Source organism: Phoca vitulina, unplaced genomic scaffold (genome assembly GCF_004348235.1).
Source record: "Phoca vitulina isolate PV1807 unplaced genomic scaffold, GSC_HSeal_1.0 scaffold66, whole genome shotgun sequence".
Classification (NCBI taxonomy): Eukaryota; Metazoa; Chordata; class Mammalia; order Carnivora; family Phocidae; genus Phoca; species Phoca vitulina.
This window is the reverse complement of record NW_022589769.1, coordinates 7,228,944-7,253,002: the sequence shown is the minus strand read 5'-3', so window position 1 is coordinate 7,253,002 and position 24,059 is coordinate 7,228,944. Positions and strand designations below refer to the sequence as shown.

Here is a 24,059-nt window from a genome sequence, read left to right as displayed (position 1 = left end):
CCCTGCCCCCACTTACGCTCTCTCTCTTTCAAATAAATACATAAATCTTAAAAAAAAAAAAAAAAAAAGAATGGATTGGGGTATATACTCCAAAGAATTGAAAACAAGTTCTCAAATAAAACCTATACTTGAATGTTCAGAACAGCATTCTTCACAGTAGCCGAAAGGTAGAAACAACCCAAATGCCCATCGATGGATGAATGGATACACAAAATATGGTATATCCATACAAGGAAATAGTACTCAGCCATGGAAAGGAAGGAAGTTTGGACACATGTCACAACAGGGATGACCTTCAAAAACACCACGCTAAGTGAAACAGACACAAAAGGCTACATATTGTACGATTGTATTTATGTGAAGTGTCTAGAAGAGGTTGATCTTCTAGCAGAAAGCAGATGAGTGGTTGCTAGCAGTTATGGGGGTGGGGAAGGAAGAGTGATTTGCTAAATGGGTTGGGGGTTTGGGCTGATAAGAATGTTCTGGAATGGGTGCCTGGGTGGCTCAGTCAGTTAAGCGTCTGCCTTCAGCTCAGGTCATGATTCCAGGGTCCTGGGATCGAGTCCTGCATCGGGCTCCCTGCTTGGTGGGGAGTCTGCTTCTCTCTCTTTCTCTCTCTCTCTCTCTCTCCCCCCTCTCCCTGCTGCTCCCCCTGCTTGTGCAAGCTCTCTCTCTCTCTGTCAAATAAATAAATAAAATCTTTAAAAAAAAAAAAAAGGAATGTTCTGGACCTAGATGTGCACCAGGCACACCGTGCACAGGGCACAACCCTGTGAACATACTCCATGCCACCAAATTGTTCACTTGTACTTCATTAATGTTGTGTTGTGTGAATTTCACCTCAATGGGAAAAAGGAGGAGGAGGAAAATGGGTCAGGCAGGAAGAGGGTGCTGTGGGCAGAAGAAGCAGCGAGGGCAAAGCTTGGAGGGGACCCTGCTTCCCCCATTCAGAGGACTCTTCTCTCTTGTGTCAGACCCAAGCTTGCGCTCAGGAAGGAGGCAGAACGCCCCAGGAGGAAGTTACGGGTCAGCATGCGGTGCCCACATCAAGCCCTCCTTCTGCCCACAGCCTCGCTCCGTCAGCTTCCCACGCTTGGAGGTGGTGCGTTTCCGATGGGAATGTCCCCGGCCAGAGGTCCCGGCAGCCCCCAGCGCAGAGCGGCCCTGGCAGGTTCCAAGCCTTCCCCAGGAGCCCGCTGCCTCTCCTGGGGACCTAGGGGGAAGGGCCCCAGGACCAGCATCTGACCCTATAAATCTCCTGTGCCCTGGACCAGGCTTCCCAAGGCTGCTGGGAAAGCCTGTCCCTCTCCCTGGACTGATGAATCAAGATAGCCCGTCCGTCTGTCAGTCAGTCTCAAAATCATCCCTTAAAATAGCGGAGGTTGTCTGGGCCAGGCCCCCTGGGGGGTGGTGTCTCTCTCTCTGCCTCGTTCTGATTGCAGAGTGCGTGGTTCCTCTACCCCTCACCCGCTTTCTGAATCAGTTTTTCATAGGTTTCTTATTTGGCTCTGTTCCTGAGCGGGTTTCTCCTTTGGCTGGAAGTTGGAGGCGCAGATATCCATATTCCCTGATTCCAGAACGAGGAGCTGGTGGTCGTGACAGAGCCGGGGACCTGCCCCCGCGGATTTCCCCTCCACGGGAGAGGGGATACTGACCGCTCTCTCTTCCCACCGAGCCCTGCTGAGCTTTAAGGCTTGTCTTCTGCTTTTCTGCCCGAGGTCAAGGCCTGGGCAGGGTTGGTTCCTTCTGGAAACTCTGAGGGAGAATCCGGGCCGCACCTGCCTCCTGGCTTCAGGGGGTGGCTGACCATCCTTGGCGTTCCTAGGCTTGTAGACACATCCCTCCAGTCTGTCGCCTCCTTCATGCGGCCTTGTCCCTGTATCTCTAATCTCACCGCCCTTTCTCTTAGAATTAGCAACACCGGTCATGGATTTGGATCCCACCCTAAATCCAGGATCATCTCATCTGGAGATCCTTAACTACACCTCTAATACCTTGATTCTAAATAAGGTCACCTTCTGAGTTTCAGAGCAGACATATCTTCTGGGGGGTGCCACCGTGACCTTGGGCAATTCATGTTCTGCGCTCTATTTTCCTCATCTGTAAAATGGGGGTGGTGCCAGTGCTCACCTCCGGGGCTGCCTTGGGAATTAAATGGGTCACGCAGCACCAAAGGAGCTCAGCGCGGGCCCGAGGTGCAGTGGGCTCTCCGGAAGGGGGAGATTGTGGGTGGTGGCTATTTCTCTCCTCTGTGTCCTAAGTTTTGGGGTTACAGTGGTTTCCTCAAGAGCAGGAAAGAGTGTTTTTCCCTTGGCCACTTTTTGGTGAGATGAGGGAATGGTTATGCATGCTCCCAGCACAAACGTGAACAGGTTAGAGGCAGATGGAGTGAAAGTCGGTGTCCCTCCTGTTGTGATTCTCAGCCCTCAGACCCTGTCCTCAGGGACAAGCACTGTAGGCCACGTCGAGAGTGGTGGCTTCATGATGTATCCAAGTATTTGAGGGTGTGTGTGCATGTGTGGGTGTATATGTGTGCCTGCCTGCGTATAGATGTTCCTCTTTTTATTTATTTACATTTTTAGAGAGAGAGTATTGCGAGTAGGGGAGTGGGGTAGAGGGGCAGAGGGGCAGAGGGAGAGAGAGAGAAGAATCCCAAGCAGACTCCCTGCTGAGTGTGGAGCCCGACTCAGGGCTGGATCTCAGGACCCTGAGATCAGGACCTGAGCCAAAATCAAGAGTCGGACACTTAACCGACTGAGCCACCCAGGCGCCCTGCTTGGTTCTTTTTACTGGCTGCCTAATGTGCCCTTACATGGCCGTACCAGCATTTAAATCCTGGAAGTTTGACTAGCTCGTCTTCAGTGGACAGACCAGTTAAATGGTTTGCATCTGGTCTTTTGCTACTGCTGATGTTGTTGCAGTGACCGACTCAGGTGTCTGTCGTTAGACACATGTGTGGGTGTTTCTGATGTGGATGTTTCTGGAAGGGTGTGGAGCAGCCAAGAATCGTAGCAGAAGATGGGGGTATCGGTAGGAGTCAGTGCAGCTGGCCTGGAGGATGGGACTGTGTGGGGATGGAGTTCTGATGCAGAAGGAGAGCACTCTGTCTCTCTGTCTTGTTCCTGGGGCGCTTCTCCATGCAAGGGCTTCCCCCTGGCCCTCGGCTCAGGGGTCAGACTTGTCGGATGGAGTGTCTCCACACTCCCTGAACATGGCGCCCGTAGGCAGCTGAGGTCCGTGCTACCACCTCAAGGCGGAAAAACTGAGAGCAAGGAAGAGGAATTGAGTAGTGTTTTGGTACTTCTGCCTTTTATTGTGAGGATTTGCCTCAACCGGATCACCAGAATGTCCATCTGTGATCTGAGAGAAGAAAAGGAGAATTGACTGGAGGTGGCACAAGGTCCATGGAGCTTGCCCAATCATCTCGTTCATCTTGCCCTGCGGTGGGCCAGATCTTCTCTATGAGATAGAACTCCCCCCTCTAGATATGGTCATTAATGTCCTCTCTGTTTCCCAGTGACACACAGGAATGGCTTTCTCCATATCCATCCATCCACCCACCCATCAGTCCGTCCATCCATCCATCTTCCCATCCATCCATCCATCTAACGAATATAATTGAGCACCTACTATGTGCCAGGCACTGGAGATACAATGTTAAACAAAACATATAAGCTCCTACTTCCCCAATAAAGCCTGCTTTCTAGTATGGGGAGACAGTGTGGGCCCAAAGTGATGGTTCTTAGACTAGGTGTGGCAGGGGTGGTGGGACAGATGTGTGGATTTCAGATCTGATTCTTAGGAAGTGGATCCTTCTATCCCAGAGGCCACTCCATGCCCTGGTTCCTTCTTCCCACCTGGACCTTAGCACAGCTTCTTCCTGGCCTGGGAATAGGCCTCACACCTTCCCTTGGCTGGGCTATGCTGATCTCCCCAAGCTGCCTTGTCCCCCAGTGCCTTCCCTAATCCCCTGCAGCCGTGGCCCCTCAGGACCCATGTCCCATTTCCTCTGTGCTGTCATACCTGGGGAAGTAGAAAGAACCCGAACTCGGACCCACGTGTTTCAGAACCCTGATCAGTCACCGAAGTGGCCGTGTGACTTTGGGCTACCTAACCTCTGTCTTCTCAACCCCGAAGGGGTCAGGATCAAAGTTCACACAGGAGAAGTGCCTGACGCTATGTCTGGCCCAATAACTAGTAGGTTGGGGTTCAAATCCTGCCTCACCCACTGCTGTGTAACTATGGGCAAGTTTAAAAGTTTCTGTGTGTCTCAGTTTCTCCATCTGTACAATGGGGATAAAAATAGCCTATCTCATAGGATATGTGAGGGTCTAATGCGTGTTAATACAGGTCAATGCTTAAAACAATGCATGGCATGGAGGAAGTGCCAAGTATTACATACTATTATGTGGTATTTTTAGGGCCAGCGTCATGTCCAATACCTGGTAGATACCCTTAAAGTATTTGTTGAATGAATGAATAAATGAGTCAGTTTTTCGCATGTATATCGAGCTTCCCCATCAAGAAGCCCACTTCTTCTAGGTTTGGGGGTGGTTTTTTGCAGAGCTCACCAAGCTAAACTTTCTGTGTCAGGAGCTCAGGGCTTGGGAGCTGGGGGTCCAGAAACCGAAGGAAGCAAGGTCCAGAACTAGGTGCTTCTGCCTGAGGACTCCATGGTCCTGTGGGGCACAGACACAAGAGAACAGAAAAAAGCAAACCCGGGACAGAGCACTCTGGAAGCACAGGTCCCTATGGGACCAGGGGCGTGGAAGTTCACCCCTGTCTTGGGGACAGGCAGGAACCAGTGAGAGAGCTCCTGAATTTCTATCTGGGAGGGACTTGGAGGCAGCAGTGGGATTCTGGAGGGGGCTGGGGGCTTTTCTCGGAGCTTACTCTCTCTACCAAGGTTGGTGATTTGTGATAGCTTGACAGCGTTGAAGGGGATTTACAGCCAAGCCACCCCTGGCTCTGTCACTGTGGGGAAGGCTTCTTGGAGGAGGTGTCATCTTTGAGGCTGAGGGACCAGGAAGGGGCCAGGAAACAAAGAAGAGGGCAGCCTGAACAAAGGCAGGAGTGAGCTCGGGGGTGGGGGGATCACTGGGGCATCAGAGTGAAGGACACAGGGGTGCCAAGGCTGGGGAGGTGGGCTGGGCCAGTTATGGGAGGTCTTGGGTGCCATGCTCAGGACTGCGGGCCTTATCTAAGGGCACTAACTTTTTATTTTTATTCATTTTTTATTAAAGATTTCTATTTATTTGAGAGAGAGAGAGCACAAGTTGGGGGAAGGACAGAGGGAGAAGGAGAAGCAAACTCTCGGCTGAGCAGGGAGCCCGATGCGGGACTTGATCCCAGGACTCTGGGATCATGACCTGAGCCAAAGGCAGATGCTTAACCTACTGAGCCACCCAGGCGCCCCGGACACTAACTTTTTAAAGACAACTTCATTGGGCACCTGGGTAGTGCGGTCAGTTGAGCGTCTTACTCTTGGTCTCTGCTCAGGTTGTGACCTCAAGGTCCTGAGATCAAGCCCCGTGTCGGGCTCTGCATTCATTGTGGAATCTGCTTGAGGTTCTCTCTCCTTCTCCCTCTGCCCCTCCTGCTCATGCTCTCTCTCTCTCTCTTTAAAATAAATAAGTCTTAAAAAACAATGAAGATGGCTTTACTGAGATAAAATTTGAGTACCAAAAATTCACCCATTTTAAGTGTGAACTTCAAAGATCTTTAGTAAATTGATAGACTTAGGTCAGCATCACTGTAATCCAGTTTCAGAACCCCGAATGCCCATTTGCAGCGCCCCACCCCCAGCCGCTGGTGACCACCCACCTGCTTTCTGACTTCACAGATTTGCCTACTCTACACATTTTGTATAAATGCGGTCCTATAATATGTGGCGTTTTGTCTCTGACTTCCTTTACTTAGCACAATGTTTTTTGGGGGTCATCCATGTCATAGCGTGTGTCACTAGGACATCATTGTCTTTATGGCTGAATAATATTCCCTGCTATGAATCTACCTCATATTGTTTATTCATTCCCCAAGTGATGGGCACTTGGGTCGCTTCCACTTTTTAGCTATCACGCCAACACTGCTGTGAACGTTCGTGAGCTAGTCTTGCAGGGACATGTGCTTTCAGTTCTCTTGGGTATATTCCCAGGACTGGAATTCTGGTCCTATGGTAGATTTATGTTGGACTTTTTAAGAAACTTCCAGAGTGGGAGAGTGTTAAGTTGCAGAGTGATCAGCAGCTCGGTGTGTTAGGAAGAGCACTCTGAGAAGGGGTTCGGAGGAGGACGGGACAAGATCCGGGGAGATCTTTGGCGAGGTGGATCAAGAGGGCCTGAGCACCATGACAGCGAGGATGGAGCCAGGGAATGGATTTCAGAAACACCTGCCACTTTGGCGTTGCCCATCAGCAGATAAGATGCTCTGATTTTTCGGTTATGGTTAATTCGCCAATGGTTGAAGTTGTCGGTAGCTGTCCCTGTATCCCTCATAGGGCAGGAAGTGGGTTCCAGACCCTGGCTCTACCCTCTGAGGCCACTTTAAGAGTAGAAGGTGATCGGGCACCTGAGTGGCTCAGTCAGTTAAGCGTCTGCCTTCGGCTCAGGTCATGATCCCAGGGTCCTGGGATCGAGCTCCACGTCGGGCTCCCTGCTCAGTGGAGAGTCTGCTTCTCCCTCTCCCTCTGCCCCTCCCCCTGCTTGTGCTCTCTTGCTCTTTCTCTCAAATAAATAAAATCTTAAAAAAAAAAAAGAGTAGAAGGTGATCAGTAATGTCTGCTTAATCACGTTTAATCTCACGATGCCCTATGTTCCCTGCCAGGGTTCTCTGGTGGTCAGCAACGGAGACTGACTCAGCACTTTATCTAGGAAAGGAATGTATGGAGGATTGTCAGGGAGCTCACGGATGGGGTGGGAAGACTGGAGAGCCAGGCTCAGAAATGGCAGGAATGGGCTTCTTGGGATCTGGGGGCAGGAAGTGAGGGCTCAGGGTTCTGTCCACCCACTATGCTTCCCCATCCTCTTGGCTGGGGGACCAAGGGGGCAGCCCCACCAAGACTGTGTATGATGGCAGGGGTGGGGTCGGAGGCACATCTCCTAGAGGAACACAGGATGATGCTCTTCCCAGAGGAGGACATGCTAGGTTTTCAAACCCAAACTGTCTAATACCCTATATTCTCGATGCAGGAACTGAGGCATGGAGGGGTTAAGACCACTCGTCCAAGGCCACAGAGCTGAGAAGTGGCCGAGTGAGACCCCAGTCTGCTCTGTCTGGCAGAGTGGGCTCCCGGGACCCTCCCCCGCCCCCCCCAGAGCTGGATGGGCTAGAATGCCCACTGCCTTCTGAACTCATCAGGCTCCAGCATCTTTCTGGGGCTGCCTCCAGGACTTGGGGGGTAGGGAGCAGTGCCGGAAGGAGCCCTGCTGTCCTCTTGGCTCTGCTCTTGTCCCCTGTGCCCTGGGCAATGAGCCCGGTTGGCCCTCGCCACCTTTGTTGGGGCCAGTGTGCAGGAGCTTAGGATTGGGGGGGGGGGGCTTGGGAAGGAGCTATCCCCAGACCCTCCACTCAGAGCTAATTCTAACTCATGGCCTTTTTTCTTTCTGTTCTCAGATCGAGAGGACCAGTCCATTCTGTGCACGTAAGTGGAGCTGCCTTTTCCTGTTTTTCTACGGTCGAGATCCAACCTGCTAAAGAGAGAGGTCTGTGAGGGCAGAGCTTTTGTTGACCTTCCCAGGCGTCTCGCTCGTATCTGGCACGGAGTAGAGCTGCGCTCAACTTGGGCTGAACGGAAGTCCTCATGCTGAGGCAGGCACATCCAAACTGTCGATGATACCTGGTGCCATCTTGTTCTGCAACGTCCCCCTTTCTAAAATGAGCATTTAGTGAGCACTTACTGCATGCTAGGCCCTGAGCTATTTACAGACAGAATTGCATCTCTCTGCATAACAGCTCTGGGAAGGTGGAGGGCGTCTCTGTTAGTGAGGAAATCTTGGCTCGTGTTAAATTACTGCCCTAACATGTCGCAGTGAGCGAGCACGTTTGTGTTGTATTTAGTAGTTGGTGTCACTGTGTCTTCGAAGACCGAAATACATAGTCAGAGGATGTTAACTCAATTTAGAATCACTCAGAGAATCTTTAATTCTCAGGAAAAATCCCTCCTGTCGTGGGCAGAATAATGGGCCCCCAGTGATCTCTGCATCCTAATTTCTGGAAGCTGTGAATATGTCAGGTCATGTGGCCTGAGGGCATGGAGGTTGCAGATGCTGTTAAGGTTCCTAATCAGCAGACCTTAAAATAGGGAGATTATCAAGATTATCCAGATGGCCCAGTGTCATCACAAGGTTCTTAAAAGTGGAAGTGGGAGGCAGAGCAGAGGGTCAGAGGGAGATGCAACGTGAGAACTTGACCCAAGATTGCTGACTTTGATGAGGGAGGACGCCAGGGATGAGAACAGCCTCTAGAAGCTGGAAAAGCCAAGGAACTGGACTCTCCCCTGGAGCTCCCAGAAAGAAAGAAATATAAGCCTGCTGACACCTTGGTTTTAGCCTAGTGAGATCCATGTCAGACGTCTGACTTCTGGAACTGGGTGATCATAGATGCTGAGTTTCTAGTCATTTGTTATAGTAGCAACGAGAAACTCGTACCCTTCCCTTCCATCCTAACCCCTACACCACTCCCACCATTGCTCCTTACTCAGCAGATTTAATGGGGCCAGGCCTCCTGGTGGGTATAAGGCACCTGGGAATGAGCCAAAAATAAACAGTACCCCTCTTCTTAAGAGGGAAGTCAGCACTAGGACGGTAATCACGCACTTGTCTTTTAGACTACCTGAACTTACTGCTTGACTTACCTTTTCAGAAACTAGAAAAAAAACTACATACACATTTTCTTAAATCACTCAAGTGAGTGTGTAATTACAAACTGTGAAAATTACAAAGACTGAAACACATAAGGAACTAGAAGAATCTGCACATAAGAAGTATTCTAATTGGGCAGAACGAGAAAGGCTTCTCCAAAGACGTGATATTTTGGCAGAAATAGCAAAGGAAAAGGGGGAAGCGGTTCCAGCTTGTGCAAAGGCACTGGAGTCAGATGGAGCATGTTCTAATTAAGAAACTAAGAGGTCAGTTTGGCCAGAGTGTGTCCCTCAGAAGAAGCCTCTGTCTGGGAAGAGCCATTCCAGGACATCCAGGACCCGCACTGACGGCTTTTGTATTTAGTGCATTGGTTTAGAGAAAAAGATTTTCAGCCTGCCCATGCTGGCTCAACCACTTGTAAGGCATGATGTGAAACCTTTGTGACAAGGAGCCAGCCCCCAGAAGAATTTGGGAGAAGAGTTTCAGGTGGGGAACAGCAAGGGCAAAGGTCCTGAGGTAGGGACCATTTGCCTTTTGGGGAACAGAGAAGGTTGGATGGGCTGGGGCACAGTGGGGAAGGGTTGGGTAGGAAGATGTGGTCAGGGAGCCAACCAGGCAGGGTCTTGCAGGCTGGGATGAAGGCGTGGAAAAGAGGTAGATCAGATCTTTCTGACCATTCAAGGAGGCCAGAAGGGCTTCTTGGGGACACACACTGGTGCTGTCAGAGTCTGGGGCATGAGTCACCTGGGTTTGCACTTCCCACTAGGGTTGCTCAGACTCTGGTCTCAGGCCATTCTCTCCTCCAGGGGAGGTGACTCAGGCTGACAGCCACCTTCTCCCGCTCTCCCCTGGGGCCCACATTGACTCTTGTAAAACTATAGGGTTTCCCAGGGGATTCCACTGGGCGCCTCACCTATGGCCTGGCCGGAGTTCCCTCCCAAGCAGGCCTCCTACTTTGACCCACCTCCCCCCATCCCTTCTGCTCTGTTTTTGAAGAAGAAACGCTTCTCAGTAAAAGCCTACAGGGTTTTGATAACGCAGTGCAATATTGAGGGACACAGATAATCTCAAGAGGGCAGCCCTTGTGGTTCGGAGGTGGGGCCTTGGAGGCCCAGGGCTAGGTCTGCTTTCCTGCCTTGCTGCATGGCAGCAGTTTGTTCTTGGGCAAGCTGGGTAAGTCTGCAAACCTCAGTCTCCTCATCTGTAGAATGGGGCTATCGATTGTGGCCACGTCCTAGGGTGGTTGGGAGGATGGAAGGGGCAATGTCGGGGGAGAACTGAGCATGGTTCCTGGCACATAGTAGGTCCTGCACCATTGTTGGCTGTTGTCTCATGCAGTGGTGACATTTTGCCAGAGTTTTGTTGAGCCTTGCTTGCTGGAGGCACCATGGTTTTTGAGGGTGAAGCCCAGGCTTAAGAATCAGAATCCTGGCTGCAGTGAACCTCTGCTTTCACAGGTCCAAGGATCCCTGAGTTAGATTTCTGTGATTTTAGGCCAGGAGTCAGCAAACTGTCACCCAAGGGCCAAATCTGGCCCTCTGTTTGTTTTTATAAATGAAGTTTTATTGGAACACAGCCACACCCATTCATTTCTGTGTGGCTTGTGGCTGAGTTTGCGCTACTGTGGCCGAGTTGAGTACGTGCAACAGAAATCATTTGTTTCCTTCAGGGGCTCAAATAGTTACTCTCTGGCCCTTTACAGAAAAAGTTTGCTGACTCCCAGCTTTAGGCAAATCAATAAACTTCTCTCCACTTGCTTTCTCTCTTTTTTTCCATTCTACCCTAAAGACTAAATAAATAAGTTTTAATTTAAATTAAATTGAAATGTGAAATGCATGCGAGCACATATATTTAATTTTTTTGTAACTGTAAGAGTAAGGCAGATAAATACCCAGAAGTGAACAATAGGAAAACTTTACCCACAGTCCACTGCCAAGTTTGGCCCCAGTAAACCTTGGGGTAGCTCCTTCTTGTTGTTGTTGTTGTTGTTGTTGTTTTTCCTAGGCAGTTTTAAACATAAACACGAACTCAACCGTGTGCATACATCTTTTTCTCTTGCTTTTTTCCACTTGACGTTCCACTGATGTCACGTTTCCATGTTATTTACAAATATCCTTTTTGGATGACCACTGACCCTCCATGGAGTTAGTGAAACACTTGAAGCTTTTAGGTCATTTTAAATTTTATCCTTGGGGCGCCTGGGTGGCTCGGTCAGTTAAGTGTCTGTCTTGGGCTCAGGTCATGATCCCAGGGTCCTGGGATCGAGCCCCGCATCGGGCTCCCTGCTCAGCGGGGGTCTGTTTCTCCCTCTCCCTCTGCCTGCCACTCCCCCTGCTTGTGCTCTCTCTCTCACTCAAATAAATAAATAAAATCTTTAAAAAAAATTTTATTCCCAAACAAATATATGATGACATCCAACTTTGTGGGCAGAACTTCCTCTGTGATTCCTCAGCTTCTTTCTTTGAGGATGGAAGTAGGATCCCAGAAGCAGGATCACAAAAGCAAAGTCTGTGTCTGGTGTAAGGCTCCTGATTCTGGAGATTGGCTTGAAAAAGAACTCATGTTTCCCGGACCTCATTTTCCTAGCACCGTGGTTAGGATTTTGGCTGTATGTGCACATTATTGTTAAATTAGTATTATTCTTTAAGTGGAATCACTTAAAAAAATAGAATACTTTTGAAATGATTTTAGATTTACAAAAAAGTTGCCAAGATAGTGTAGAGAGTTCCTATATCCCACCTGCCAAGTCTCAGTTTCTCCTGATAGTAACATGTGATGTCACCACATTTGTCACACTAAGACAACAATGTTGGTTCATCATTTTAACAATGATTTGGTTTTAACAATGATTTAACAATGATTAGGTTTCACGGTTTTCCACTAATGTCCTTCTGTTCCATGATCCCATCCAGAATGACATCTTGTCGTCATGTCTCCCTAGTCTCTCCTTGGCTCTGACAGTTTCTCAGACTTTCTTGTTTTTCATGACCCTGATAGGTTTTTTTTTAAGATTTTATTTATTTATTTGACAGAGAGAAACAGAACACGAGCAGGGGGAGGGGCAGAGAGAGAGGGAGAAGCAGACTCCCTGCTGAGCAGGGAGCCCCATGCAGGGCTCGATCCCAGGACCCTGGGATCATGACCGGAGCCGAAGGCAGACACTTAACGACTGAGCCACCCTGACAGTTTTGAGGACTGATCAGAGATTTAGCAGAACATCCCTCAATTTGGGTTTGTCTGATGTTCTCAGTCGCTAGACTGGGGTTATGGGTTTTGGGGAGAATGATGCCGAGGTGAGCTGCCTTCTTCATCCCACCATATCAGGGGGTACGTCAAACCCACGTGACATCCACGTGACACTAATGTGACCTGTCCCTGGTGATGTTAAGCCTCATCAGCTGGTTCGCGTTGTACCTGCTGGGTTCAGTCATCGTGTCTGTGCCAACTGTGGCTTCCCTGGTCAGGTAATTTTGGGGACCATGACTGCTTAAAACCATCTCAGGTACCCCTGGGGTGCGGGTCCTGCTAGACTTCTGTCCCCAGATGTGGCTGCACATCAGTTGCTGAGCGACTGGTTCTGGAGCCTGACAGCCTGGCTTCACCCAGGAGACTCCTGACTCATTGGCCTGGGGTGGAGCTGGGGACACCCGGGTTTTCATCTAGCGTGACGCGCACCTGCGAACAGGTGGGCCAGCCAGCGAGCTGGCAGGGATGGTAACACTCGGCACAGGCATCTTCCTGGGGGATGCCGAAAGCATGGCTGACTCCAAACTGTGTACACCCACCGTTGGCGTTGGGGTGGAGAGAGGGTGGTGTGGCTCTGGGGAGGAGGAAAGGGGCTCCAGTGCCTCCCCTCTGTGGCCCATTGGGGAGCTCAGAAGGGGCGGAAAACATGAGCTGGGGGAGGACTGGGGGTCCTGGAGATCATGGTGCTCATTTTGCAGTGAGAATATCTGGTTCATCCCCCAGATTGCTGACCCCTGCGTGCAGGTCTTGTGGGAGAAACCCGTCTGGGGTTACTTGGCACATGCAGGGGTTGAAGACAGGGCCCCTGGTCTCAGCTCATGGGGAGCCTAGGCTAGGCTGGGAGTGAGCCCACCCTGGCACGGGGGTCCTCAGACTGTTAGCTGACTCTGCTGGCTGGCAAAGTAAAGCGATGGGGGGCGCTGGGGTCCCTTTGGCCCCTAAGTGATACTGTGACTACACTTGGCTGCCCCAAGCGAGGCAACGTGGGGCCATTTTGGCTCCAGAACAGGCCAGATTTTCATTTTAGGGGCAGCCAGCGAGCTAGACAGAAAAGAAGGGAGTCTGGGACTCGGTTCTGCCATATTCTCATAGAAAGCCACCTACCCTGTCTGCGCCTCAGTTTCCTTGCCTATAAAATGGACAACTGCACCCACCTCACAGGGCGGCTGTGAGGAATATATGAGTTAATTCACGGAAAGCACAGAGCACAGTGCGTGATGATGTCATTTAATGCTCAGCGAACATAACTGTTACTTGTCAGTTGTTTCTAAAAGTGCAGCTTTGCCCTCAGCCACGCCAAGCGAAAGCAAGGAGAACCGTATGGGGTGACAGACGATGAATAGTGGCGAATCATAACCATGATAAGCTATGTCCATGATTATCTTAATGCATTTAGGCCTGGCTGGTAGATCTACAGCTAGCTGCGTACATTCATTGTATCCTCAGATCAGGATTTACAAATGCTAATGTCTCAGAGAGGCTGGTAGGGAACAGAAAGGGGTGAATTCGGTCAGGGGTGACATTAGGGAGTGGTGGGGACTGTGGCAAAGTGGAAAGCTCACACCCATTCGAGGGGCAGCTGTGATCCTGCCCCAGACAAAACTTATGCCATGGGAGAATGCTGATGAGCTGTTCCCAGAGCTAGTTGGGTTTTTTTTTCCTCCCCAGGAGGATCCAGAACTCTGGATTTTAGAAAACACAATGGTTGCATCCTGCACGTGCTTATCTGCTCTTGCTTTTTCCACTCAGCAGTGGATCTTGGAGTGCGTTCTGTCTGATCATGCATAAACCAGCCTCCCTCCTTGAGGCTGCCCAGAAATGCTGTGTTTTATTTAATCCCCCTCTATGGATGGTAGCTGTGATTGTTTTAGACTTAAAAAATACACATTAGTATATATAAAGATATATATACAATCGGTCCTTATTATTTCTTGATTCCATATTTGCAAATTCACCTACTTGCTAAAATTTATTTGTAACCCCCAACCAAGATGCACAGAGCCCAATGACGCACACGTTCCCAGTGGAGGGAACTCTGCCTTTGTGTTTCAGCTCCCTGACTGTGTCCTTTACGTGCTAGATTTAGTACCACACTGCATTTTTGTGGCTTTTCGTTAGTGATTTCACTGTTAATAACACACCCCAAACATCAGGCTACCACCTGCATCTTGCAGAGCTCTGCTCCCCTTCTGGCTACCCACCGACAGCTGCCCCTGGCCCCAGTCCCCCATCATGCCGCCCTGATATAACCATAACAGACCCTCAGATGACCTTGATTACTTACTCATTTCCTTGGCTAGTGTCTGTCTCCCTCTCCTGGAACGTAAGCTCAGTGAGGGTGGGACAGAGTCCTCGTCCCCTAGCATACTGCCCCTGAACATGGCCAGCGCCCAGGGAGTGGACATTGGCTGTAGCCATTCAACTTTTATTTGTACATGTGTCCAGTCGCCCCCAAACCATCATCCGCTTAACTCTCCTTATTAAATTTCATTTGGGCCATTGTCACAATCAGCCGAAGTGACTTGAGGACCAACATGTTGATAGCAGGATATGAGCTTTTAAAAATAATTAGGGGTCCAGGGGCGCCTGGGTGGCTCAGTCGTTAAGTGTCTGCCTTCGGCTTAGGTCATGATCCCAGGGTCCTGGGATCGAGCCCCGCATCGGGCTCCCTGCTCCGCGGGAAGCCTGCTTCTCCCTCTCCCACTCCCCCTGCTTGTGTTCCCTCTCTCACTGTGTCTCTCTGTCAAATACATAAATAAAATCTTTTTAAAAAATTAAAAAAAAATAATTAGGGGTCCAGATAAGCCGCTGGGACTCACAATTTACTACAGGCAGTTATGTCATCAGGAAACTGGCAAGTGAGCGCTTGTAATGTGTAGAGCTGAGTCCTGTGGTCTAGCGTGTAGTTCATACAGTGTGAACAAACAGGGGCCGAGGTGAGGGATGGAGAGGCCCTGGGTTGAGAGAGAGCTGTGTGTTCAGGCAGTAACCTGCATGTGACAAGGGGCTGGATTAAGAGAGAAGGGGGTGGTGGGGCAGGAGGTCAGGGCGGGGAGGGGCGTCTTCTGGGCCCTGGGGAAGATTCTGAACTTTAATCTAAAATGGACAGGAAAGCGTTGGGAGACCACTGCCAGGGGTTGGCAAACTCTGACTGGTGGGCCAAATGCGGCCCTTCACTGTTTTTTGTAAATAAAGTTTTATTGGCACACAGCCATGCTTGTTTGTTTTCCTGCTACAACGCAGAGCTGAGTAGTTGGGACAGAGAATGCATGACCCACAAAGCCTACAGTGTTTACTATCTGGCTCTTTACAGGAATGGTTTGAGGACTCCTGGCTTAGACAGTGGAAAAATAGGATAGGATTTATGTTTTAATAATAGTATGAATGTTGAAGATAATGATATAAACAGAATATAAACATTATATAAGCATTAATATATAAGTATTAATATAAGCATTAGGGAGGAAATGGCTATAAGTAATCATGGCTCCCCTTTTCGTATATCTGGCACTGTTCTAAACACTTGTATACATTCACTTATTTAATCCTTACAACAATCATGTAAGTGCTTTAATTATACCTATTTTGTAGATAAGGAAACCAAGGCATGGGAGTAGTTAAATGACCTGCCCAAGGTCACACAGGTAACTGGCCCAGCAGGGATTTGAACTCAGACAGTCTCGCCTTGGGGCCGCTTGAGCTATTCTGCTGATCGATGCTGTAGGGGAAGGAGGCATTGCTCCTGCCTAGAGGCAGCATTCAGAACAGAGGCAATGCTTATCTGGGCTTTGCAGGGTGTGTAGGAGTTGAACAGCACAATTGCTAGAGGACCTCACCGGCTACAGGGGCGGGAGTCCCATGAGGACCAGGGACTGAACAGCTCTGAAACCCAGAGCTAATTTGGCTTTGCTGCCAAGGGCAGACCACGGGCTGAAATGGACCTGTAAATGGTGTTCAACCCTGGGACCCAGGCCCAGCCACATGATGTGTAAAATCATGCAAAATGAAAATGCAGAGCCCTTTACTCAAAAAGTATTAAGAATTTCAAGATGGCAACATCAGAGCGCAAAGTCAAGCACAGGGCCCTCCCATGAAGCCGGCCCAGCTGGGGTTAAAGCGCCCATTGCCTTTGGGGCAGGACTTGGCAGGGGGGGATTACAAGGCCAGGAGGCCTTATACGGTCATGAGGAGGGAACTGGGCACCAAGTTCCCTACGAAATAGGACAGAGGTTTCGGGTGCGTCGTTCAGGAAAGCATCTTTACCCCCGGAGTTCAGGGGTCAGAAAAGCAAAGATATTAATGTTTCTAAAGCAGCCCTGAGCACATCAATCTTCAGACATCCGTGGGCCTGGAGCTTTGGAGTTTTCTTTGGCACAACCTCCCAGGACAATTTATTTTTATCAATAAAACTTGGAAACTGTTGAGCCAAGCAGCCCACATGGAGAGAAGCAGATTCCCAGAGTATATGTCCTGCTTCCCCTCCCTCGTAAGGTCAAAGGCCAGGGCCACAGTCATGGTCATGCCAATATCTTTGTTGTAAAAGAGAAGAGGTAGGAGAGGCTGAAAACAAAGGTGGAAAACGAGATTATTGTGGGAAAGGGGAGGATCTGGGGATCTGGACACTGTGTGTACTGTCTTAGAGCTCAGGATCACCTATAAAGGTGGCTTCCCACACTCAGATTTTCTCTCCTTCCTCTTGCTCCAACCAGAACTTACCCCTTCAGTCTGGGGTGATGTCTGTCAAGCATTCTGATGTTAGCCTGATGGAAGTAATTCATACTATGGTGTAAATGACTGAATGGCTTGGTTCATTGGTTCCTCTGGCCTTAGAAAGCAAGTTCCTAGAGGGGTGGGCCTGTGTCGTGGAATGACTAGGCAAACGTAGTAGAAAGAGTCCTGACTGCACTGGAATCAGAGACCTGACTTTCAGTTCTGACCGTGCCCTTGCCTCACTGTGTGACCTAGGGCAAGTTGCTTACCCACTCTGGGCCAGAGTTCCTCTTCTGTAATAACTGGGAAGTGGTCCATCCTACCTTCAGGATTGGGGGAGGGAGGCTAAAGGAGATAATGCATGTGAAACAATTAGCATGGGACCTCTCCTCCCCCTAAAAAGGCAACTCTCTCCTTAAAATTAAAAAAAAAAATTTTTTTTAATTTTATTTGGACTCTATTTTCCCCTCAAGAAATCGGGATAATTGACTCCATGGTTCCCAGTTCACAAAGTACCTCTGAGGCTACATGAAATGATGTGGCCACTGGGATCAAGACCATTAGGAAGAGGGAGAGGGCAAGTCTAAGGCTGGCGTTCCTGAAGATCAGACACTTGATATCCGGACATCGGGGCCCACAACACTAGGTCCAGAAATTCAGGGCACGTGTTTCTTTCTTTTTTAGCCATGAGCGAAGTTGTTAACAGGTGCTTGGCAGGGCAGATTAATTTCTTTCTTTCCTAATTAGGAAAAAGAGCTGTGGCACTGGTCCAGGGTGGAGAACCTTGAGCTGACCTCGCGGTAGACACATTCTTTTCCAGACTTAAAAAAAAATTATCTCTTGCATATCAGAATATTCAGTGAGCTCAGAAAATGAGAGAGTCTAGGCAAATAAAGGAAAAACAAAAGAAGAAAATGGGAGGGGAGGACGAGAAGGGAAGAAAGTTTTGGTTGAGGCCCTGTCCTTCCAATTCACCAGGAAGGATGGGAATCAGAGTCCAGCCCACCCTGGAAACCTAGGGTGAAGCAATCCCACCATGATGATCTTTGGTGGCCAAGAGAGGCAGGTGGTTCAAGAAGGCCATTTGATTAAAAAAAAAAAAAAAATCTGCCATATTCTCGGAGTGCTCTTTTGAAAAGACAAACAATGCTCTGCTGATCTAAACATATCAGTCATTTATACTTTAGCGTGAATTATTTCAACCAGGTTTATCCTCCAATACTTGACTCAGATCATTAGCTAGCCATCTTACAATCAGAGTGGGCTTCTCCAGAGGATGAAGGGACTTAAATCTGCCCAGTGATTGGTGGGATAACCTGTAAGGGAAGCTTCTAAAAGTTTTACCTTAGGGTCTGGCGCTCTAAGATGTACCTATTTCCTTCCCAGAAGGCTGCCCTTTGCCTGATCTTTCTATCTGTCGACAAAGCTAATGATGTCTTAAAAGTAGGTGACTTGCAGAGAAACTATTCTGTGTGGTACTATAATGATGGATTCATGTCATGTTATGTGCGTCCAAACCCACGGAACGTCCAGCACCAAGCATGAACCGTGATGTAAACTCTGGACTTTGGGTGATGATACGTCAGTGTATGTTCATCGATGATAACAAATGCACCGCTCTGATGGGGGGTGTCGGTCGTTGGCGGAGGCCGTACACATCGAGGGACAGGGATAGAGGAACTCAGTGTACTTTCTGCTCAACCTTGTTGCAAACCTAGAAAATGCTCTAAAAAAATAAAATATTTTAAACAAAAAGTAGATGATTCCAAATAAACCTAAGTTTGGACCTTGGTAGGAAAACCCAGTTTTTCTCTTTTCCTCTTTGCATCCGAATCCTTTCCTGTGTCCTCTCGGGAGGCGTACATTGAGGTGGTGGCTAGCATTTGAGGCCCAGCCCAGCTCTGTGCCGGCGCCATGACCTTGGGCAAGTCGCTTCCCCTCTGGGAGCCTCACTTGCCCTACCTGGCAAATGGCTGGGAGCTCTAGAACGAGAATAGGCTTATTTCCAGTGGCTCACCGTTCCCGTGTCTTTCAGAGGGGAGTCCGGAGCCGGGAAAACGGAAAACACCAAGAAAGTCATCCAGTACCTTGCCGTGGTGGCCTCCTCCCACAAGGGCAAGAAGGATACGAGCATCACGGTGAGTACAACTCCTGTTCAGTGGCTAAGCCCCAGCGTACGGGCCTCTGGGCTCCGTCGAGAGGCCCTGGGTCCATGTTTAATGGGCCCCTTGCCCGGCAACTCACAGAAGGGGTCTTTTTCCAGCTGGGTGGGCCCTTTGGCTCTGGCCGATTCCTCGCCTCAGCCCCGATCATCATCCTGAGGGGTCCTGTTTCATGACTTATGCGCTGTAGGACTTTTAGCAGCGTCCCAGCCTCTCCCCCACAAGATGCTGGTAGCAACATCTCTACCGAGCTGTGACGGCCGAAAACGGCTGCAGGCATCGCCAGGTGTCCTCTGGGGCACCCAGATTGAGAACCGCCCTGTAAATGAATCTCTGTAAACTCCCTAGGACTGAGACACACCTGTCACTCCTCCACGTGCCCCTCTGACTGGGACCCCAGGGGATGGGAATAGCAGTGTCACTCAGCTATGGGCTTTGGTCCAGTGCAGTGACCGTGCGTCAACTGTGTGCTGGGCATCGTGGGATGGGGTCCAGCCATGAGTCCCAGCGATGCTGTCATTCAATTCACCGGGCTTCTATATGGGTGGGGAAGAGAGATCGCTGTCAGATAATCCTACAGATAAACCCACACTGGCGCAATTTGAGGAAAAGAAGAGCAAGTTTCTAGAATCATCCCTCCTGGGGTCAATCCCTCTCTTCTTCCTCCCCCATCTTAGCCCCTGCCTCATCTGTCCCCGAGGAGGGGACACGCAGTGGGGCTGCTTGAAGGACTTGCCGGCACCTCCGTCTGGAGGTTTGGGGCTGGGGAGATGGCAGCGTGGAGGCCTGAAGACAGCTTGGGGGTCTTGCTTTCTAGACCTCACAGATGACTCTGGATCCATCACAGAGACAGTTTGTCTGGGGCGGGCGCCGCCTGGGGCTCAAACCCCCCTCCCTCCAACAAATGCAGGAAACCCCGCATTTCCAAACTGTCTCTGGCACAGTGTATAGGACCACGTAATCCTACGGTTAAGTTTACACGGCCATGAAACATTGCTTCCTGCTGCCTCTTCTTTCCCTATAATAGTCAGCGTAAGACATAACAATACTTAAAAATGACTGATCTCTACCAAGGGCCTACGATATGCCAGACACTTTTTTCTCTGCCTCTGCAAACCCATCTCAGTCAGTATCTCATTGATCACGTTTAAAGAGCCCACCTTGGCCCCCAGCAATGACAAAAACTTTTGAAATGTCTGAGTCTCTGAGAAATTCTTACAAGGAACGAGGGAAACAGAAAGGAACCAGGATCAAAGAAAAGTTGCTGTCCCCCCCAATTACCTTGGGGGATCCAGGCTGTCTGGGAAGGGGGTGGGATTGCGGTCCTAATTCTCCAGCCCCGGACGTGCGCGTGATTGGAATGACTCTGACATTTGTTTTATACTGTATTGTTCAACTACAGCAGGGCCCAGCTCTTGCCTACGTGAGTAACTAAGAGTGTTTTCCTGGTGTGTACGGGAGGCACGGAGTGTATTTAGACCTGCATGCTCCTGTTGCACCCGCTGAAGTCCCATAGCTGATGGCAGAAGGGGCGGGGCCCCCCGAGTTTTCACAGCCCAAACCAACCAGCTCACCCCAGTACCCTCCGGCGGGGGGTCCGATGCCAACGAGTGGGGTGGGGGGCCCAGGCGCCAGCCGCGGGACTCCCCTTGGAATGCTCCAGGTTGTCCTCCAGCCTGGAATGGAATTCCCCAGTCCAGAATGAATCCCGCCCCCCACCCTTCCCACCAACGCATCTATCACCGGTACCCCCGACTGGACCGCCCTAGAAACATCTGTCCCCTCTGGTTGAGCGTTTTAGGACACTCTGGCCCTGAAGTTTCCCTGGCTTGATTGACAGTTAATGGCACTGCTGTGGCATGCTTCCTTCCCTCCCTCCCTCCTTCCCTCCCTCCCTCCCTCCTCCCTGCCGTCATCCCTATGTTTCTCCCCTGAGCCCTGTCCCCTGCGCACCGATGTGTCCTCGTGCATGTGTGTGCAGTGCGTGTCTGTCTTTGCATGCCGGTTGCTTGACCCAAGGCTCCAGAAACAGGAGACTTGGAGTTTGCAATGCACTAGCTTTGGTGGCACGGTAAGGCCCCAGCTATGCGACACCCAACGGGGTCCTGCCTGGACCTCTGCAGATGTGAACTCATCTCTAACGCAGAGCTTGGGGGGCTGGCATATGGGTCCCATTCTGGAAGAGATCCTCGGAGGTCCTAGCATGTGCTAGGATCACACGCAGTCCATCTTAGTGAGATTCTGGGAGCCCGTGTCGCGGATGGATCAGAAGGAGAATCAGGATTCTTATTTGGGATCTAGTCCTGTGTGACGCTGGCCAAGTCACTTAACTTCTCTGAGCCACAGTCTCATCATCCATACAATGAGCGGTTGGGACCAGATGTCCATGTTTAAAGCTCTCCTGAGAAGGATCTTTTGGTCCCATCAGCTGGAATTCCCATTCTAGAAAGGGAACCTTTGAATAAACACAGAAATAAGTAGGCGCTTCCTGTCCCCTTTAGGGACAGCTACCCATGATGCCTTCCTGGTGGACACAGGCACAGGGAGAGAACTGTGCACTCCCACTTCCTTCTAGAACCGTTCCCAGCTTCTTTTTAGCCCTGCCCTGGTGCCCTGAGGAAAGGGATGTGGGATTCACAGAGGGAACCAGGAGGAAACCCTCAGGTCCCAGCACTTCCCAGGGGAGGCCCAGAGGAAGAGCTTGGATGGGGAGGCCACTGGGCCGGTCTGCAACCGCCATGTTTTGGGGCTAGGCAAAAGCAACTCATCGCTTTCCTGGCATGACTTAACTTGTTGGCCCTTTCCTGCCACGATTAATCACGTGACCGCGTTTGTGCACAGGAGTCCCCTCAGAGGGGGCCAGTGGGCTGTGTACAGTCTCAGCTGCATTTAACCTGATGAATGGAGCTCAGGCAACCTGCTTTGAAGCCTTGTTCTGCAGTCGGTTAAGAGTAGTCCTGGTGGGTTCTGTGCATTCCTTATTTGCCTTCCACAAAATACTTCAGAAAACTAGTCCTGAGAAAAGAAAACTTGCAACTTAAAAAAAAATCACACTAAAACCATCAGGAGGAGGAGCGTAGTGGTTAACTTGAAGACAGCTGCTTGTTAAACGTGCGCAGCAGCAGAACTGCCATGGACAGCAGTGCAGGTTGTGCACTGCACAACTCCAAGGAGCACAATTCATTACAATGTAAATGACGTCCTCAGCATTGTGCAGTGGTTCTCCGTGAAATGACATTGCATAGATGAGCAAGCCCTGTTCAGAAAGTGGCCTTCCTAGGGAACAGATGTCCTAGCTATCAGAAAGCCTGGCCAGTTGCTCCTCTTCTGAAACCGTTGAGTAAATCTGGACGTTAGCATTGGAGTCTCAAACAGGGTAGGAGATAGGATAGGAGAGAACCTCTAGGTTAAGGGCAGAGTTTTGGGGCGACCTCCATCTAGGGCAGAACTGTCAATGCCTCGGTTACTTTCTCCACTAACTAGATGTGAATAAATTTTAGGGTGAGCTGGAAAAGCAGCTTCTGCAAGCAAACCCGATTCTGGAGGCTTTTGGCAATGCCAAAACGGTCAAGAATGACAACTCTTCACGATTTGTAAGTAGCAAAACTCCTGTGGTGCCCTCACCTGCCTGAGAACGCAGAGTCTGTGTGCACAGGGAGCCTGAGACAGGACGGGTGGAGGTGTACCTCACAACAGCATTTTGCTCTATCTTCAGTCCTGTTGTGACCTTTCAAGGCTGCAAGGGCTCCTGCCACACATCCCTTCATTCATTCATTCATTCATTCATTCACTATTCACTCAACAAATATTCATTTTGTTTGTATATGAGGCACCTGTTAGGCATTTGACATTTATTCAGTAAATAAATACTGAGCTCCTGTAGGTGCTAGACATTTAATACTCATTCATTTATTCAGCAAAACATGAACTGAGCACCCACTGTGTACTAGGCACGTACATCCTTCAGCAAGTATTTATTAGGCACCTACTGTGTATAATCATCCGTACACTGGTATATGCACCATCCTCTTGCTTTTTCCTGTGCTCAGTTTTTATTAAGCACCTGCTGTAGACCAGATGCTGAACGAGCTCACAGGATTGTAGCAAACAGTTCAGAAGTGGTTCCTTCGTGAGGCTTGTGGCCTAGTTGGGGAGCTGAAGGTCAACGAGGCTAGAGGTGCCATCTTTTCACATACACTTCCCCAGACTCCAAGAGGCTCCCTTTCTCACTTGAGCCTCACGGGGGCAGGAGAACCCTGAAAGTGGGTGGTTAAGGACTCGAAGACATGGTTCACCTGTCCCAAAGAGGAGGACTGATGCCCAGCTGGATGAACTTGAGCCTGGTGGATCGTGGCGGGGCCCGCGTGCTTCTGGGCAGGGGGCAAGGAGGGAGCCGTCCAGCCCACAAAACTTGCTTGTCCTTGGTTGTGGCTCTACCTCTTAGGAGCCTGACCCATTGGGCAGGTCATACTACCTCTCTCAGCCTCAGTTTCCCCACCTTTAAAATGAGGATAACCATGACCAGCTGAGGGGCGTTGCAAGAGCCAAATGAAATTGATTTGTGAATGTGTTTTATAAGTTCCTCTGCTGCTTCAAGGCCCGAAATTGTCCCAGCTCAGCAGATGGTGGTTCCTTCCGACATGCTGACCCGTGAGGTTCTGAGTGTTTGCAAGAAACTCTCCCTGTCCCCTCCCCAACCCTCAAATGCTCCCTGACATCTCTCTCTCCACTTACCTGCAGGGCGGGGGTGAGGACCCGAGGCCGGGGAACCGCCCCTGAACTGTGTTTTCTGTTGGCAGGGCAAATTCATCCGCATCAACTTCGATGTCACCGGTTACATCGTGGGAGCCAACATTGAGACCTGTATCCTTTGCTGAGCCTGGGTCACACGGGACCTGTCCCGCAACCCACCTCCTGCCCCCAGCCTGAGAGGCCCCAGAAAGGTGGACGAGCTGCCCCTCGCCCCCCAGGCTCTTGGGTTCCTTCCAGAACAGATCTGCCCTGGGGTTGTTGTCTTCTTGATAGCAGGCAAATGTGAAACCCAAACAGCCTGCCTTTGATTCTGGGTTGACCTCTCCTTAGC

General features: G+C 50.1%; 1 protein-coding gene across 6 annotated transcripts in view; it reads left to right on the top strand.

The window, feature by feature from the left end:
* MYH11 (myosin heavy chain 11) overlaps window positions 1-24,059 on the top strand; it is a 112,562-nt gene that overhangs the window by 38,752 nt on the left and 49,751 nt on the right. For 3 of the 6 annotated variants that reach the window (XM_032392201.1, XM_032392203.1, XM_032392200.1), the window contains 5 exons: window positions 7,612-7,639; window positions 18,850-18,952; window positions 20,379-20,399; window positions 22,477-22,569; window positions 23,776-23,839. In XM_032392201.1, coding sequence (XP_032248092.1) covers window positions 7,612-7,639; window positions 18,850-18,952; window positions 20,379-20,399; window positions 22,477-22,569; window positions 23,776-23,839 — 309 coding nt within the window. The remainder of the gene's footprint in view (window positions 1-7,611; window positions 7,640-18,849; window positions 18,953-20,378; window positions 20,400-22,476; window positions 22,570-23,775; window positions 23,840-24,059) is intronic. The other 3 variants (XM_032392202.1, XM_032392204.1, XM_032392205.1) reach the window with 1 other exon arrangement.